At 56.3% G+C, this 17,490-nt stretch overlaps 5 protein-coding genes across 5 annotated transcripts; 1 reads left to right on the top strand and 4 right to left on the bottom strand.

The window, feature by feature from the left end:
* Nucleotides 1-549: 549 nt before the first annotated feature.
* On the bottom strand, nt 550-2,393 carry sre (GATA-type transcription factor sre; the record flags this gene model as incomplete). The annotated part of the gene is made up of 3 exons (XM_032033279.1): nt 550-1,388; nt 1,445-2,034; nt 2,092-2,393. 3 exons carry the CDS (start codon nt 2,391-2,393, stop codon nt 550-552), a joined length of 1,731 nt encoding a protein of 576 aa, XP_031887557.1.
* A 3,541-nt stretch (nt 2,394-5,934) lies between these two features.
* CGGC5_v003928 (uncharacterized protein) lies at nt 5,935-7,260 on the bottom strand (the record flags this gene model as incomplete). Its single annotated transcript, XM_032033280.1, has 2 exons — nt 5,935-6,728; nt 6,780-7,260. The coding sequence occupies 2 exons, from the start codon at nt 7,258-7,260 to the stop codon at nt 5,935-5,937; spliced, it is 1,275 nt and encodes a 424-aa protein (XP_031887753.1).
* Nucleotides 7,261-8,414: 1,154 nt separating this feature from the next.
* On the top strand, nt 8,415-10,382 carry THO1 (the record flags this gene model as incomplete). Its single annotated transcript, XM_032033281.1, has 1 exon — nt 8,415-10,382. One exon carries the CDS (start codon nt 8,415-8,417, stop codon nt 10,380-10,382), a length of 1,968 nt encoding a protein of 655 aa, XP_031887752.1.
* A 1,325-nt stretch (nt 10,383-11,707) lies between these two features.
* Nucleotides 11,708-13,149, bottom strand: CPA1 (Carbamoyl-phosphate synthase arginine-specific small chain; the record flags this gene model as incomplete). Its single annotated transcript, XM_032033282.1, has 2 exons — nt 11,708-12,889; nt 12,958-13,149. 2 exons carry the CDS (start codon nt 13,147-13,149, stop codon nt 11,708-11,710), a joined length of 1,374 nt encoding a protein of 457 aa, XP_031887751.1.
* A 2,534-nt stretch (nt 13,150-15,683) lies between these two features.
* Nucleotides 15,684-17,400, bottom strand: CGGC5_v003925 (putative transporter; the record flags this gene model as incomplete). Its single annotated transcript, XM_032033283.1, has 5 exons — nt 15,684-16,280; nt 16,334-16,726; nt 16,785-16,968; nt 17,032-17,115; nt 17,171-17,400. 5 exons carry the CDS (start codon nt 17,398-17,400, stop codon nt 15,684-15,686), a joined length of 1,488 nt encoding a protein of 495 aa, XP_031887750.1.
* Nucleotides 17,401-17,490: the final 90 nt, after the last annotated feature.

Raw genomic sequence — 17,490 nt, 5'->3', positions numbered from 1 at the left:
GCCGTCTGTCCCACTACCCTGGCCTAGTAGAGCCCATTACCAGTCGATGGTCCGATATCTAAACCATGGAAAAGCAGAAGAGACTATTCAAACTCCCCCCTTTTCTCTTGAAAGAAGCATTTGCCCTTCATAGCCCGTTCAAATACAAAAGGACAAAAAACAAGGGATTTTTTGGTCGTCGTAATACGAAGAAACGCCGCCGCGTCGTGAGCCACGCCGGGACAGATAAGATGCAGTTTTGTTTTGAGCGCCAAGATGCGCAACACCACCCTCTCCCTTTTCCTGTAAAGGCCAGACCTGTCCGTTTTTGTTTTTCTCTCTCTCGTTTCGCCGGGGGTAAAAAAGAAGTAAGAAGAAGAATGGAAGAAGCAAAGCAAAGCAAAATGACTCCGTTTGGACTTTCGCGCAAAAACCACAAGATTACCGCCCACCATCTCCCTGTTTCAAAAATTCACACAAGCAACTCCAAAGCCATGATGTGCGCGCACATGATAACCCCGTGCCGATATCCCGATCCCGTTTTTCGTGTGTATCGTTTGGAAGATTCGTTCAATCGTTCAGTTCCGCAAGTTCCCGCTCCTTCGCAGCGAGCATCTCCCTCATCCGTTCCGCCTCCCTAGTCAGAGCGGCCCTCTTCTCGGCCCTCGCCCTCTCACTCTCTTGGTTGCTATAGCCCGGATGGCTTGTCTGGCTGCTGGGCCCCGGCGAGGGCAGGGGCGTCAGGCGAGTGTTGGAGTAGGACCCTGGACTCGGCGCCGAGCCGGCGGGAGACATTGCAGATCGGGCGTAGTGCTCAGCGGCGTCCTCGCCTCCGGAGTGGTAGGTAGGGCTCTCGTCCCCGTCGGTGGGGTTCAGGATCGACTTGATGGACGACAGCCGCTTCGAGGTGTCGGGGCCACCATCACCCGCCGGGTTTCCTTCAGCAGACAAGGACCGTTTGCGCGATGGCGGGAGAAACGACGCAGGCGACAGAGACGATTGACGTTCGCCAATTGCGGTCAGCGATGTGATCGGCGCAAGTCGGTTGTCGTCGTTCAGCGATCCAGGGTAGGGATGCGACGTCCGCGGCATCGATGATTGATAGGCTGCCAGGTCGGTCGCCGATGGCAGAGGGGACCCTTGCCTGTTGGGGCGCATCTGAGGATCTGGTAGCATAGCCAGGGGGCCCTCCTGGCGATGCCGAAAACCCAGATTGATAGACCCGTCCTCGTTCATCGTGCCTCTTTCCGGGCTGCCCTCAGGCGCCATGCTCTGCGTTTCTGATCCGTCGAGCATCTCTTCAGTCCACTCGCCGCCAAACGAAGAGGGAATCACTCGTTTCCTTCGCTTGATTGTCGACTTTTTCATGGTGACTGGCCGGTGGACTCCATGAAGTTTGTAGTAGAGACCTAATTATGTCAGCACATCGAGATCGAGATCTTCCCCAGATTTCGACGGCACATACCGCAAGCATTGCAAATCGTGTGCCCACTTTCATCACGTCGCCACAGGGGCGTGACGGTCGTGCTGCAATTTTGACAGGCGATAACGACGGTCGTGTTTGGATTTTGTCCCTGTATTTGCAGAGCAGCAATGTCAACGGGAGCCGCGGGGTCGTCAACTGCCATGGGCTCAGGCTGCTGCTGCTGCTGACTCGAGGAGCTGCCACCGCCGCCGCCGCCACAACCTTGCCCCTGAACAACATTCAAGTGAGCAGATTTCGACACGCGGTTGTTGTAGGCAGGACACCCGCTGCAACCCTCTGCGCCGCCAGTACCATTGCACTTTCCACCGCCTGGGCAGGTCCCTGAAGGGGCCTGCTCCTCGGTGACATACGTTGGAGCGGGAGCGCTGAGATATTTCGGTCCAGGGCCAGGCGCAGGGGCGATTTTTGGCGGAGCGGTCCTTGGTGTAGCAGCAACAAGATGCGGCGGTTTCTTCAGGTTAGTTGGCCGCGAAGCGTTTCTCGCCTTTTGGTACAGGCCACAAGCGTTGCAAATCGTCGTTCCCTGAGGCGATCTCCTCCACAGCGGTGTCCTCGTTGTACCGCAGTTGCTGCGGCTGGTTAGTCTCGTTGCAGAAAAGGGGGTGGTCTGGCTGTCGTCTCCTTACCTGCAGACCTGGCCGGTTTGCCCGGATGCAGAACTCGCTGTCGTCGGTGCCGGGCTGGGTCTGGCTTCCGTCCTTCTCGCCTGGGGAGAACTGTCGCTGGATACTGAGGCTGGACTCCTGGCGACCGACATTGAAGTGGCTTCGCTCGACGGACTGCGTCGCATTTCCGGGCGCAGGGTCGTCGAGTCGATGTTGTCGGCACTGGGGCCGGGGCTGGGGATTCTCGCGTGCTCTACGGCGCCATGCTGCCCTCCGTCTCGGGCTTTCGGGGACATGCGCCGTGATGGAAGGGCGGTTCGCATGGTCGAGGGGGGCTGTTTGGCCGAACCCTGAGCCGCCGACGAGATGCCATCGGCCATCGCCATTCGAAGAAGCGCGGCTCGGTCGTGGGTGCGAGGTGGATGTCTGCGGCAGGCGTCTGTGTTGTATCAAACCGCAAGACCAGTAGATCCGAGAGGCTCGTATTCAGGGGTTTGCTGTTAGAAGCCTTCACCGAGGTATCGATCACGGGGGATTTGATGACTTCGTAAGCAGTAGAGGCTCAGACCGGAGGAAGGCGACAGGCTGGCTCGGAGGTAAGAGGATACTTCAACGGGCAAAGCGGTCGACGGAGGTAGAGGAAGAGGGAAAGAAGTCAAAAGCAGGTCAAACTTAGACAACCCCACCACGGTTGCAAAGGTGGTTCGACAGTCGGCAGGCCGGAGGATGGTTCAGGGGAGGGATTGCCCCGTCCACAGTCGACGACAAGAGGTCAGGAGGGATATGGAGAACCGGATGACGGAGCAAGAAGGCGGAATCGGCGGCCGGGGGACTGAGAAGAGACAGAGGGTCGCCACCGTTGATCCAAGGGACGAAGGGGTTCGCCGTGTTCGGGTTGCCTGTACGAACACAGTGTGGTGTGAGAGATGGAGGGGCCGAGAGCCCGGGGGGCTTGAGAAGCCGAGTTACGCTGAATAGGGGTTGGGTTGGGGAAGGAGGAGGAGAGGGTTGTGAGGAGATGACGAGCGCCTAGGAGGGATAGAGCGGTGATTTCGAGTGCATGCTGGTGAGGAGGAGACAACAAGTGTTGCTGGTGATGATGACGGACATGTAAGAGCCCCTCGTGGGAGACGACTCTGACAGTGGGCAGTCAGTGGCTATCCAGGGCACCCGTACACGCTGCACCGTACCCGTACCCGGCTGGCGGTGCGCTGGGAGGCGCTTGCGAGGGTTCACCGGGCGGTGAGAGGGCTGGCTTGGTGGGTGCAAGACTCTGAGGAGGACCTGGAGGCTGTAGCCTGCTAGGCGGTAGCGAGTCTGTAGCGAACCTGACAAGTGACGGACGCTGAGCTAGTGGCGGGAAGCGTGGTAGCGATGTGCGTGGTGGCCGTGGTGTACCTCGACACACACACACACAACGAGGCGACAAGGGCGAACAGGGCGATGGTGATGGGCGGACGAGAACGTGCAACTGTACGCGGCGCTGGCAGAAATCACGAGAACAGACAGCCCACGCTGGGTTCCCAATGACGAGTGACGGACGAGAATGGGGGAAAATCGGAGCCCGTCGTTGGGTGATCTGGGCTGAGAGGTCACGGATTACAACATGTGGCTGCTGATTGGCCGCCCGTGGCATGTCGCTAGACACTCAAGACATGGGTGCGTGGTCCACCGAGTTTAGCAATATCCACCCGACTCGAGTCCACCTTGCTGCGTCCAGTCCAGCATCGCATCGCGGCATTGATGACACGGAGGGTCGAACTAATGCTGTTTGGGGAATATTTCAAGCATGTTTGTTTCATTCGCCTTGTTCTTTTTCGATTTGTTTTGTCGCTGTCCTGCCTCCCCAAACTAACTTTGCGTTCACGACCTTGTCGTCTTTGCGCAGTCAATATTCCTTCATTTGTCCTCATCATCATGCCCCCTTTTCTTTCCCCTTACACAACCATCAATAATCACATCTAGCCGAGCAATGGCGAGATAACGACAGCCGGGGAGCAAATGACACGACCTATCTACCCTAAATCTCCAGCCTAAACCCGAACAATACGCCGTAATTAGCCTTTCCCGGTTGGCCTGGGCCGGCTCCCCTGGACACCCTGGACTACTCCATCCGCCAGCACGCTCTGATTTGCTTGTCTCGAGAATGGATCAATCGGCACGTCTGGCGAGCAACGCTGTCTCCATGTTGTTCTGCGCCAGACCCTTGGGCCCCGGAGGAAAGAATTTGAACTCTAATGCTCTCTCAGTAAAGCCGAATGTCACGCCAACTGACTTGTGCCCTAGGACTTCACCGACACGCCATGACTTGCACCTCCAGCAAACAGATTGATCTACAGTCAGGTATCCTTGGGCACCGTCCCATCCCACCCGTCCCCCCGTCTGAGAAGACAACATCACATCAGATTAGACAACCCGATCATCTCTCACATCAGCGCGGCACACTCCCGTCGGCCAAGCGAGATACGGCAGAAAAAAGAGAGAGAGAAGGGCAATGGTCCCCTCCTCATCAAGCCCAGGTCTAGGTCACAAATCAAATCCACCCTCGCGCAGCGCTATGCCCGCCAGTTCGGTCTCCGGTCCCCTCCCCTCCAGCGCTCTGGAATCGACCAAGGTACAGGGCCCCAGAAGGTACCATACTCTGTCGTAGTAAGCCCTCCCAGGATGCAATGCAACACACCTCGCTGGGCCAGCTCGCTCTCCGAGCCCGACAAAGGCGGCGCCGCGGCAGCAGCAGCAGCAGCAGGATGATGTGTTACTGCGTGTGCTACTACACACATGTCAAGTCTTGAAATAGCAGGATTTGACTTACACCGCCGCCAGCCACCCCTAGCGCAGGGAACAGGACACAAGAATCGAGAATGGCAGCCCTCCATTGTGAAAATTCGATTCCTTCCCCGGCCGAATCAGAGCAGGATGGCTCGGCTCTTGACCTATCATCCCTCCACGCAGCACACCACCAGACGCTTCCTTGACATTCCCTTCCCTCACTGTGAGAAAAGGCCCCCAAAGTACCTGCAGCTCGTAGTGGACCGGAATCCGGCTCCGAGAACCTGGCCTGCAGGACGGGCAAGGCGATGGCCCAGTGACAGGCGACCTGAATAAGCTGACAGGGCAACGGGGCATTTTGCGGTATGGGGAATCGTGGCGGTGACGAATAAGGCAGTCGGTGTCCTATGTCGGCACCCCTCCAAGGCCATTACGAAAAAACAGGATACGTAATCCCGAGGTCGTACAGCGCCATCCTCGGTGTTAAGAGGCGAATTGATTAGAGTCGTCGACTTTTCTGCCTTGCTTCGTCACATTGTGTGTTTTCTCTTGCTTCGGCGGCCGACCTCCGATCTGCATGACTCCGAGCCAAGAGCCGAGCACCCTCATGGAGCCAGGATCGGTCGCGGGACGACTTGGACCCCGTCAGGGCCGGATCCGACGAATTCGTCTCAAGGCTCGGCGCTTCAGGTCGGTGATAGGAGCCGTGAAGTCAGGATCAAGACACTTGTCGATAATGCGCACATGTCCCAAGTGAGGGGTCGTCAAGGCTTGTAACGATGCCCCAGATTGACGAGCCAATCGCCTAGTTTTGGAATGTCATCCCTGCCCAGTGAAAGTCATGCCATCTGCTCAGCTGAGCGCACAGTACGGATGATCTTTAGAGAAATAAGGATGCAGCTAATCTTATGATGCCTTGTTGGGGAACATAGTTGCCAAGGATTCTACTCTGGAAATGGGTATCTGCAGCGTTCGCCAAAACAGAAATGGGTATACGCATTCCAAAGGACTGCTTGCCGCCGTAAACAAAGAGAAAAGAAAGATCAAACGACGCTCGCTGCCGTGCCGGGGCCTCATATCATTCATACCGTCATATCAAGCGTCAGGGTCGCTCGACTCGTCCAAAACCGAAGTCTCAAAGTTCTTCCTCATTTCCACGATGGTGTCCCTGGCCAGACAGACAACGATGGCAATGGTGATCGCGTTCCACACGTCCTGGCCACGTTTGCTGAAGCCGACTTCCACCTGGTAACTCCCAGCAGCGTCCTGTTCCTTTGCCGAGTCAATAGTGAGCACCATGACCGATGTGTTGACAACGAACAGTCCGTAAATGACAGGTGGGCGCCGCGTATACTCGCCGGCCCAGAGTTCGTCCGGCTGCTCGGCGCTCTCGGAGTTTTCGCTCGGGCTGCTATGCTCGCTGATGCCATCGCCGTTGATCCCGTTTCGATGCGGGGTCGACGGAGGCGAGTCGGCCTTTTGCGGTGACGGCGTCGGGTACTTGTCCGGCACAAGAACAATCCTGTTGTCCTCGGGCTCAGCCTCCTCGGGGTCGACTTCTGACGCGTACCCATTCTCTTCCTTCTCCTCATGACCGCTTTCAGGTGCCCGTTCAGCTCTCCAGTGAGCGCGTTGACTTGCGGCGGCGATTCTTAGCCGGTTCTGCATGTGCTCCTCAATTGCCTGCGGCGTCTGAGACGTGTCGACGGCGTCGATAATGATGTTCGGCACGTAATCAAGTGTGTCGTACTCTCCGTCGTGCTCAGCCCACTTGGCGTACTCCTGGAGTCTCTTCGTGATCAGCGCGCTCGCTCTGTGCCTTTGGCCTGTCTGAGCCAAGCCTCGAACCTCTCTCGTCAGGTCAATGAGGCGAGCCAAAGCTTTCGTCGCTGGAGCCGAGTTAGCACTCAATACCATCAAGTTGAAGCATCAAACCCCACCTTTGAAATCGTTGCCGGACCGCGTGTTGATGATGGGTGGGTGTGCAACGGAGCTGGCAAATAGAATATCGGGAATTGGGATGCCTCTGAAGCTCATCTGCCAGTCACCTGGCAGCAGAGGGCTGTATTGTCTCATGAACAGAATTTTGAACAGTTTGAATTCGTCATCGGCCCAACTGTCGCTTCTAGGAAAGAGCTTCACTTCCTCCATCATCTCTTTCAGTTGCCGCTGTTCCTCCCCCTTCTCCTTCTCACTGAGAACATCTTCCTTGCGCAAAGGTGTTCTGTGAGTCGACTTTTTGACACGGCCTGACAAGACCCTGTCCGAACCAGGAGTACCCCCTCTGCCGATGCTTGCGCTTGTTGCCGGAGTCTCCGTGAGAGGCGTCGCGCCGAGAAAGCTGTGATCCAGAAGGCGGGAGTGCTGGGGGGTTTGAAATGGCGAAATACTCCGTACGGAGCCTGATGAAGGCCGATCCATTGGAAAGTATGAGGTTTTGTGAGATGATTCTGGAGGATAATAAGGATGAGCGGCGTGTAGGGATTTGAAGTCTGGTGGTTGTGTTTGGCAGGTGGCTGGTGCTGGGGAAATCACGTCTTTTGATATCTCACGATCGTGCCTGCCGAGAGAAGCCGTAGAGATGCATTTCTTTGTCGAGCCGACACTTGTCGCTTCTTCATCTGTAGCAATTTTTATCTCAACCATCTGCGGCAAAACCGCGCAGCAAGGCAGGAGGCCAGGGAGATGGCGGAGCTCTGTTGTCCCTTGAACAGAAAGTTGCAAAGCAGAAAGGCGCAAAGGGCCTGTGGCATTGTTCGCGACGAAAACGGCGCGAGACAAAAGCCGTTGGAATTTCCCTTTCAATTAATGTCGACGCGGTGAGGTCAAAAAAATAGCCCAGGTTCCAAGATTTAAGCTAAGGTACGGCGGCTGGCGGCTGGCGCCATGCTGCCACGCTGCTAGAATGGATACCTGGCCCGTGCTCAACTGGCTTCACCGTCTGATCTTTGCTTAGTCATGTTGATGCGAACAGAAGAAGCAGGAGCCATCGGGTATCCCTTGTCACTTCTTTCCTCATGTTCAAAATTATCAGAGCAAGGTGTAAAAAAAAATTCGTAGCTCTAGCTCTAGAAAACAAAGCAAATGTTCAAATTGCGCTCAAGCATAGGGCGGCGCGCAAAATGCCAGACTTGAGACGAAGTCAACGCTTTGAACCACGTGATTGATCTCCCGGCAGATGACGGCGCGAAAAGTTGTGGGGCCGCGCGCAGAGATGACATCCTTCCCAGACGGGATCGATCACTGTGAGGGTGGGAGGCAACCCCTGCACTAGAGCGACTTTGTCTACCTTAGCGTACCAAGTACCAGTAGCTCAGTGGAGAGGCTCTGATTTGCATGACGGGGCAATTTTTCAGGTCGCGACGACGCGCTCAACTTGGAAGCGACCCAACGACGACTTGCCTTCCCGGTTGTCCACCTTCTGCTCAGCATCGCCAACCTGACACATCGCAACACGCGCAAACAACATCGGCAACGCGCAAATATCGCTCTGATCACGCGCCCAATATCACTTTTTCAATTTTATCTAGCATTCGAGCTATGCGACACTCGTTGCGACGCAGCAATTATTCACGATGAAGGACTGGAGCAAGCAAACCGTCGTCCAACTCAAGGCTGAGTTGAAGCGGCGAGGGCTTGCCATAGCCGGCCTTAAGCAGGACCTCGTCTCGCGACTCACCGAAGACGATGCCAGCAATGCAGCCGCCGAGAACGAGGCGGAGGCCTCCGAACCCGAGCCCACTGAGACTTCCGAACCTCAGGCTATAGAAGCTGAGGAGCCGTCTGCGGACTCTGCTTCTGTCGACGAAGCCCCCAAGGAATCGGCGCATGCCGAACCTGATGCTGCGCCTGCCGAACCCGAAACCGCGCCCGCGCCCGAGTCTGCCTCCCCAATTTCAAAGACCAACAGCGACGCTCCGGCGGTAGCCACCGAGAGTGACGATAAACAAGATGCCCCGGCTGCACTTCAAGAAGGCGTGCCTTCGGCCGAAATAACCCCTCCTGCGCCTGCCGAGATAGCTCAGGATGCTCAAAAGCGAAAGCGCCGTTCAGAGAGCCCTGCCGAGCCCCTGGAGGACGCCTCCCGCAAACGCCTCAAGGCGCAAGAGGACGACGAAGTGCAATCTTCAGAGCCTTCTGGCGTGACTGGGGTCATCAGCAACATCAAGGACGCGTTGGTGGAGAACACCAGTCTTGCCGAAGATATCGCCAATGATGCAAAGGCCGTTTCCGAGAATGTACCCCAGCCTGAAGACGAGCCCATGGAACAGGACGAACCCGAGACTAAGGGAGATGTTGAAGACGTCGCAATGACAACAAACGATGAGGCGCAGAATGAACCCGCGACTACGGCTGCCGATGATTCTGTCCCGGCTCCCGAATCAGCAGACATCGCAGACCAACCCAAGGACGCGAATGATACACAGTCCCCTATCGGGCAGGGAGCAGGCAATGCTATGGAGTATGAGCACGACGTGCAGCCATCCGTCCACCCTGCAACCAGAGCTCTTTACATCAAGAACTTCATGAGGCCTCTTCGCGAGAACGTGGTTCAGGCTCATCTGCTTGAGCTTGCGACTCCGGCCGGCACCGATCCCAACGAAGGCGATATCGAGGAGTTCTTCGTCGACCAGATTAGGACTCATGCTTTTGCGGTCTTCAAAACCACATCTCAGGCTTCTCGCGTCCGCAACGCCTTACATGACGTCATCTGGCCCGATGAGCGTGAGCGCAAGCCACTTTGGGTGGACTTTGTTCCTCCCGAGAAGGTTCGTGAGTGGATTGACGAGGAAGAGACTCAGGGACAGAGCCGGAGAGGAGCTCGCTGGGAGGTCATTTTCGATCGTGAGGACGATGGGTTCGTCGTTGCCCGCCTGGATTCGGGCACCGCGCCTCCGCCCGCGCTAGCCGCCCCCGAACCTACCAGACCTATCCCTTCGGGGCCCGCTGTTAAGGACGTGAACGCGATTCCTTTGGGACCCCGGGCCAGAGGCACAGAGGGAGCGCCCCTTGGACCCAGAGGAGACCGGGACCCGCCCCGCGGCCCTGGAGGCAGAGGCTCTCGTCAGATCCAAAACTTCCCAGGAGGCCCTGTCCAAACGACGCGCAAGAACCCTCCGATCACATTCCAGCCCGTCTCCGACGATCTGGCCAGCAGACGAATCCGCAACATGCGTTCATTCTACACCCAAGACCTTAAGCGCGACATGGGCCCCGAGACCGAGATCAACCGCTACACTTTCGAGCAAGGCGATAGTTTCGTCGACCGCGGCCAAGAAGTCTTTGTCGGCATTCGCCCACCGCACAGAGAGAGAGATGCGCAACGCAGACGGGGCTTCGACAGCGGACCCCACCGCGGATCAGGCCCTCGCCGCAATCGAAGAAACGGCGGCGGCGGCGGCGGCGGCGGTGGCAATGGTCGTCGCAACCCTCGTCCCCTAAGCGATAGGTACCTCCCGGGTATCAATGAGGGCGGCCCTTACAGGCAAGGCGACCGTGGAACCTTCGGCTCGCGCAGCGACGATCGTGAGAGACGATACTAAAACAATCGTCTCATGGGCGACAGATATATCCCAGGTATCAATGACGGTGGCTTTTACAGGAAAGGCAACCGTGGATACAGTCGTCCCAGACGACACTAAGGGTAGCCCTCAAAGTGGTTTGGTCCTTGTCGGCGCTCATCGACTCAGGTCCCCTAAGGTCTCCGGAGTAGCTCAGCGGGCTGCGAACCTCGAGACGCACTGAGTATTCTTAGCAGCGTAACAATATCAAAGAGATGGGCGAAGGGTTTTGGATCAGGACTTGGCGCGCAAGTCGAATCCTATCCAGCATGTATATGAAGTGTAGGAAAACTTGGGGACAAAAAGATGCAAAACGTCAGCGACGCAAGCGGCAGGATACAAACACGACATCGCCAAGCATCGCTTTCGAAGCACAGGGCAAGGGTGGGACGGGGAAAACTGGAAATGAGGTGGGCAGGATGGCTATTTGAATTTCTCTCTAATGCCCAGCGTCGGGTGCCTCCATGGCATGCGCGAAGCTGTAGATTGCTTTTCCCAACAAGACCCCTTTTTTGACACCATAGAGAGAGACGCTGCGATACCACTGCCCGCCTTACCCGCGGGCTTCACCATACAGGAGGATTTTGATTTCATTCTCCCAAAAGTAGAACATTCAAGAAGACATTAAACTGAACCTTTGAAACTTTCTGTGATGTCATGCTGGGCGTAATCTCCTTCTCTGCCGAGGAAGGGGGGGCGCCGCAGACAGAGCCGAATAGTGGATGGATGAGACGCTAATCGAACATCTTCAACGAGCTCGCATATCGCTTTCAAATTCAACTCATATATGGCTTGGCAAGCGTCTATCGGCTAGCCAGAGAGGGGCCTGCCTCAAGATTTGTCCTCCATTGGCGTGTTAGCCTAGGTAGCAGGCTGATGATTTGAGTGCGATCCAGGGAGAATTCAGCTTGCAGGTCTGTGGGTACGTGTTTCCCTGTCCTCGTCCATAAATTTTCATCGGGTTGTGAATTCGCGGCAGTCTCTTGGGCTGTCCTTTTTCGTCAGATGTCTAAAAGAGGGAATCGGATTTTATATCGATGATAGTCAACACAAGCGGCCTTGTAGGGAATAATCGTCACAGTGCACTTGTAGCATATTCACTGGACGGAACGACGTTGTTATTTCCAAATGAAGTGCCTTTTTTGCATCAATTTAGGAATAATAGCTACTTTTGGGGCTATGTTATCAACTGTAAATAAAAAAGAGGAACCATCACTAGCTTCCCATGACGAAAACCCATTTATACCTGCTACGACACCGCAAATCCCATGAAAGTCAAGAACGAGCTAATCCACAGCGCAACAAACTTAGGCAGCCGCAGCCAGGGTGGTGGGCTCGACACCCACACGCTCCCTGCTGAGAATGTCCAGCATGAGGGGCGTGGGGCGGTTGTCCTTGTAGATCTTCTCACTCTCCTTGAAGAGCTGGACGTTCTCGAGGTACTTGTCAAAGAGGTAGGAGCTGTCCATCGGGCCGCCCTTGGCCTCGGGGTGGAACTGGGTGGAGAAGATGGGGCGGGTCTTGTGCATCATGCCCTCGTTGCTGCCATCGTTCAGGTTGACAAAGTACTCCTTGAACTCGCTGGGCAGGGTGGAGGCGTCCACGGCGTAACCGTGGTTCTGGCTGGTGATGTGGCACTGACCAGTGGTCAAGTCGAGAGCGGGGATGTTGTGGGCTCGGTTTCCGTACTTGAGCTTGATGGTGCGGGCACCGACGGCCAGAGCAAGAAGCTGGTGGCCGAGGCAGATACCCATGATGGGGACGGGAGAGGTCTCCATCAGGCGGCCCAGGTTGTAGATGGTGTCCTGGCAATGAGTCGGGTCACCAGGTCCGTTGGAGATGAAGACACCGTCAAAGTTGGAGGCGACCTTCTGGATGGGGTAGTTGTAGGGGAAGACGGTGACGGAGGCACCACGGCTGACGAGGCTGCGGAGGATGTTCTCCTTGACACCGCAGTCGATCAGGGCGACGTGGTACTTGGCACCGGGGGACTCGACAACGAAGGGAGCCTTGGTGCTGACGCGCTTGACCAGGTTGATCTGGCCTGGGTCGATGAAGCTCTCGTCCTCGTCGGCGTCGTACTCGTCACCGATGGTGATCCTAGCGAGGGAAGAACCCTGCTCACGGAGGAAGGTGACGATGGCACGGGTGTCGACACCAGAGATGGCGGGGACGCCCTCACGAGCGCACCAGTTACCCAGGCTCTCGACGGCGGTCCAGTGGCTGTACTGCTCAGCGACGTCGGCGACGACGACACCGGCGCACTGGATGTGGGGAGACTCAAAGTACTTGAGGAGCTTGTACTCATCAAGCTGGTTGGAGGGGACGCCGTAGTTGCCGATGAGGGGCTGGGTGAAGACCAGAATCTGGCCGCGGTAGGAGGGGTCGGTCATGGACTCGGGGTATCCCACGAGAGAGGTGGTGAAGACAGCCTCGCCGGAGATGTTGGAGTTTGCTCCGAAGGCTCGGCCCGAGAAGACTGGACCATCCTATTGTGCATGGTTAGCCCACCGCTGATTCACAGTGACGTTTCGGTGGATCGTCGGAGGTTACGCACCCGGATGGTGAAGGTAGCGTCGAGGTTTGCGACGGGGGCAGTGGCGCGGGTCTGGTTGAAGGGCATTTTGCGTCCCTTGCTGCCAGTGGCCTGCTTGGAGAGGAATCGGGTCTGAGCGCGGAAACCGGTGCTCAACCCGGCGGCACTCTTGACCGCGGGCTTGGAGAATTGGGTGGCCAATCGAGAGAACATGGTGGTTTATCGGTTGGTAGGTCTGGTACGAGGTAGCTTTTCTGGTTGTGTCAAGAGACCTTTAGGCCCTGGAAGCCTTCCACAAGTGGTCTGTTTGGCCATGGTTAGTCTTTGGTTGACAGAGGGCGGTGAGTCAACCGCGGAGAGGGCATCGAGCGAACCTGAAAGGTAATCCTATTGATAGCGAGTCAGCGACTGGTATTCGGCGGCATTGTGGACAAATTGAAGAATGCAGAAGGTGCAAGTAGACGCCGGTTGAATCAATTGGGCTATGACCACGAGCACGAGACAGAGTTTTGACCGGCGGGGTTGAGTATCACGAAGGCCGTGACCTCAAAACCCCCCGGCCGCAGGAGGGGAAAACGATGAGAGACAAAAAAACGGCTGCATATCATCGGCAGCAGCAGCAACTTACCTGAGAGGTGAAGACTGACGGGCGCCCGTTCATAAGGGCAGCTTTGCAAATGTGCAATCAGAAGAGGGGTGTTTTATTTTTCTCTGAACGAGATGTTGGAGGCGGAGGGGTTATGGCCGGAGATATTGTGTGACGGGGATGTTGCAAGATGGTGCAGGATTTTTTTTGTTGGTGAGAGAGGAGGGAAAAAAGAGAGAGAGTGAAGGGGAGGTAGATATCGGCTAGAAAAATAAGAGAGAGAGAGGAGCACGAGCACCGGCGCGGAGGAGTCACACACACACACACTGGACAGGGACAGGACACAGCTCCAGTGTCCCCGGGCAAGGTCATGGTCAAGGTCAAGGTCACTCGCAGCGTACATTTGCAGGCGTGCAGCCAGTACACGGTACATTGAGGCTGCTTAAGAAAATAAATGGAAAGCTTGTCATTGGACCCTTTGTGCAAATTTGCTGGCTCTGGTGGGGTTCCAACGCTGTGATACGCCCGCCACGGGGAAGACGGGGAGGCCATGGGGACCGACGCTGCAAGAGTCGCAGTCGCTGCAGGGGAAACTCTCGCCAGACAGCGCGCCCAAGGGCCCCAAGGACGGCAGAAGATGAGGGACATGTCGCCGCCCCGCAGTCAGGGCGCGCACGCCGATGTCGTCGTTATCGCGGGGCTTTGACGTGAGGCAATGTGCTAAGACAATCCGCCCAGAAATCACGCCTTACATAACTCCTCTCTCCCTGGCTGGCCACGCACGTTAAGCTATCTGATACCCAAGGACCTCACGGATAAGGTAAGACACCTTAAGATACCTAGGCCCCTAGGGTGGTATTTCTCCCCCCCAGCTCTTATCAGCCCTGTTTGATTGACCGACATTACATCACCGCCGTGAACGCGAGGGAGCCATTGAGCTGGTATTTGGTGTGTGGGAAAATAACCCAAACCCTAAGATCGACTCTGCTGTATTCGGAAGTGTAATTTGTGTCTTTTGGAGTCCTGAAATTGACGCAACGTCCAGACCGGTGGGCTCGGTGGCCAAACCAAACGGCTGTCTCTGATGAACCGGCCGTATTCGGAGTCGAGTCCCACCATCCAAAACTCCAAAGCAAAACGTCCAACTGTCTGCGACCTTGACAATGCATAGTCCACTAACTGCCGTAACTGCATGTGGCCTAGAACTCTGACCGGCCTAAACGGGGCGGACGGACGGGGACGCCCTCCGCCTCCGGCCTATCGAGCTCTCCCTTGCCAACCAGAAACGAAGCAAACAAGTTGAATCCTTTCACAACCTCTCCTCACCGACTCGAGTCGCGCTGCTGTCCTTGTCTCGAAATAGACACCCGCCAGCGCCAACCTCTCGGAAACCCCGGTTGCGCCCTCCACCGCCCGTCTGTCCTTCTCCTCGCTCAATCTAACAAGCTTCAGCACGCAACCAACTCTATGATGGAGAAATGGTTACCTCTGCCATGTTTGCTTTGTTTCTGGCTTTCGCAGAGTTCAAAGAGACTCTACACAAATGTCACCCTGGCTGCGCTTCTGTGCCATAGAATGGCATCACGTGGGCACTTGTCGTGTCGGGCAGGCCCAGCCGAGACGCTTGGCCGCATGCCAAGATGGCAGACAGCAACAGGACTTGCATCGCTACACGACCTGCGTCAACCTAATACTGACTCAACCAACCATTTCCCAAATGGACATGCGTTGCATGCCCAACAAGATGAGGAGTTGAATGTTTTTATTGTCGGACATTCGAGTCCCACTAATCCTCTTGGGGCTCTGCTTGATCGATAAACGAACTCCTGAGTCTTCTACTGAAGCAGTCATTTACTCTTTCAAGTTCATGTATTGGACCGACAAGTTATTGACATGACCCTTCACAACCAAAGTACTTGAGAAAGGCTCAATCGGAGACGCTGAGCGGGTGGTTCTCGTAGGTCGTTTTGGATTTTTCACATGAGCGCCATTAACTCCTCCAACCTGGAAAAGCCGTAATCTTCAAAGAGTGATAATCTGATCCCCGTTGCGTATGCTACATACAATTCAAGACTGGACGCCTTGCTCTTTCTTCCAGACAAAGTCATTCATCCCATCGTTTCCCACATCTCATAAACGCCAGACCCAAAACAAAACTCCATCACAACATGTACAACCTCACCCTCCTGCCCGTCCCCTCCGCCTCCCCGACTATCTTCCCATTCTCCCTACTCAACGCGAGCCTCATCACAAACACCATGCCCACCGTCAGACATGAGAACATAAGCATCAGACAAAACGCCAGCAAGTAGCGCGGACTATCCTGCGGCCTGAAGAAGTAAGGCCCCCAGATTCCCCCCAGCTGCGCCAGCAGACACACAAGCGCCGTCGCCGCGGCCCTCTTCTCGGGGGTGGCGCTCAGCGTGCTCGCGGCCCAGCTGAAGATCAAGCCCGTCGGCGCGAATGCCCCCGGCACGAAGAGGAAGCTGGCAAAGTACCGCACGGGACTGTTGATTGTCGAGGCCGTGATGATGTACCCGATCATGGCGACGCACAAGGGGGCCACGATGTGAAGGCCGCGCTCGCCCCGCCTGTCGCTGGACATGGCGACCCCGATGCTGACGACGGCGGCTAGGAGGTAGGGCGGCGCCGTGAGCACGAGCGCGATCGTGTTCGAGCCCAGCTTGAACCCCTGGACGATCGTAGGAAAGAAGCTCGTCAGCCCGTGACAAGAGAGGAAAAAGACATTCAAGCAGACCTGCGCGACAGGATCAGCAACGACATCACCTAACGGTCGTCATCAACACTCACAAATCCCCACGTCTTGATGTCTGTAACAGCAAGCCTTAGCCCATGCCACACTGTCCCCTTCTCCTCCGGCACCGACACCCGGTCCGCGTCCATCCTCATCTTCGCAACCCTCAGTTCCTCCTCGCTCATCAGCCACGAGCAAACCCCCGTCTTACTCCCGATGTAATCCGGCAGAAACGCAAGCGCGGTGAAGGCCGACGCGAAACTGCCCGCCCCCTCGATGATGAAGAGCCACTGCCACCCCTCCAGCCCGCGGACGCCGTCTAGATGGGCGAACACGGCGGCGGCGATGAGCCCTGCGAAGGCGGTGGCCACGAGCATGCCAGAGTAAAGGATCGCGGTACGGAAGGCGAGCTCCTTCTGGGTGTACCAGCATGACAGGATGTAAATGACCTAGAGCGTGTCTTAGTACGCAAGAGTCTAAGGGGGTTAGGTAGGTGGGCTGGCAAACCCCCGGGAAGAAAGGCGCTTCAACCACGCCCAAGAAGACTCGGATGACCGCCAGACTCGAAAAGTCCTTAGCCGCGGCCGTTGAAGCGGATACGCATGACCACAGAATCACGCAGCAGGGGATATATATGCTCGGCCGGACCCGTGTTATGAGCATGTTGGACGGCAGCTGTGCGGTCATATACCTGCACTCCGTGTCAGTACCCATACACAACAAGTGTCAAACGGGACGTTTCGCGCGTGCGTACCCGACGTTGAGTACCGACACAGCAGTGTTGAACTGGTTCCCCACAAGGCCCAGGTGCTTCTCGAAACCGTTCAATTTCGCCTGCCTAGCCTCTTGTTAGTTCCTTTCCACCCTGCCACTGACGGCGGCGCGAGACCTACGCCAGGTTGTTCCGGTCGAGAAAGTTGAACATGTACAATGTCCAGACCACTGGTAGCAACGACATGTCCAACTTCCTCACGAGGCTCTTCTCGGTGGCCCTCCATTCTGGCTGCTCCATGACGATTTCCTCCGGCGGCCTGGTTGGCGAAAGTGGTGAATCCGGGACCACTGTGCCCTTCTCGACCGTCTCGACCGAGACATTTTTGCTGGCGAAACTTATCCTGCCCATGCCGTCCAAGTCGTCTCCGTACCGTCGTATGTGTCGTCTCTCCCAGCTTTGAAGGACAAGTAGTGGACGATAAGATGAAGAAAAGGTCAA

The sequence above is a fragment of the Colletotrichum fructicola genome (assembly GCF_000319635.2).
Source record: "Colletotrichum fructicola Nara gc5 chromosome Unknown KSG_Nara_v1_contig02, whole genome shotgun sequence".
In the NCBI taxonomy this organism is placed as follows: domain Eukaryota; kingdom Fungi; phylum Ascomycota; class Sordariomycetes; order Glomerellales; family Glomerellaceae; genus Colletotrichum; species Colletotrichum fructicola.
Note: the sequence above shows the minus strand (reverse complement) of the source record. Positions and strands in the feature narration are given on the sequence as shown.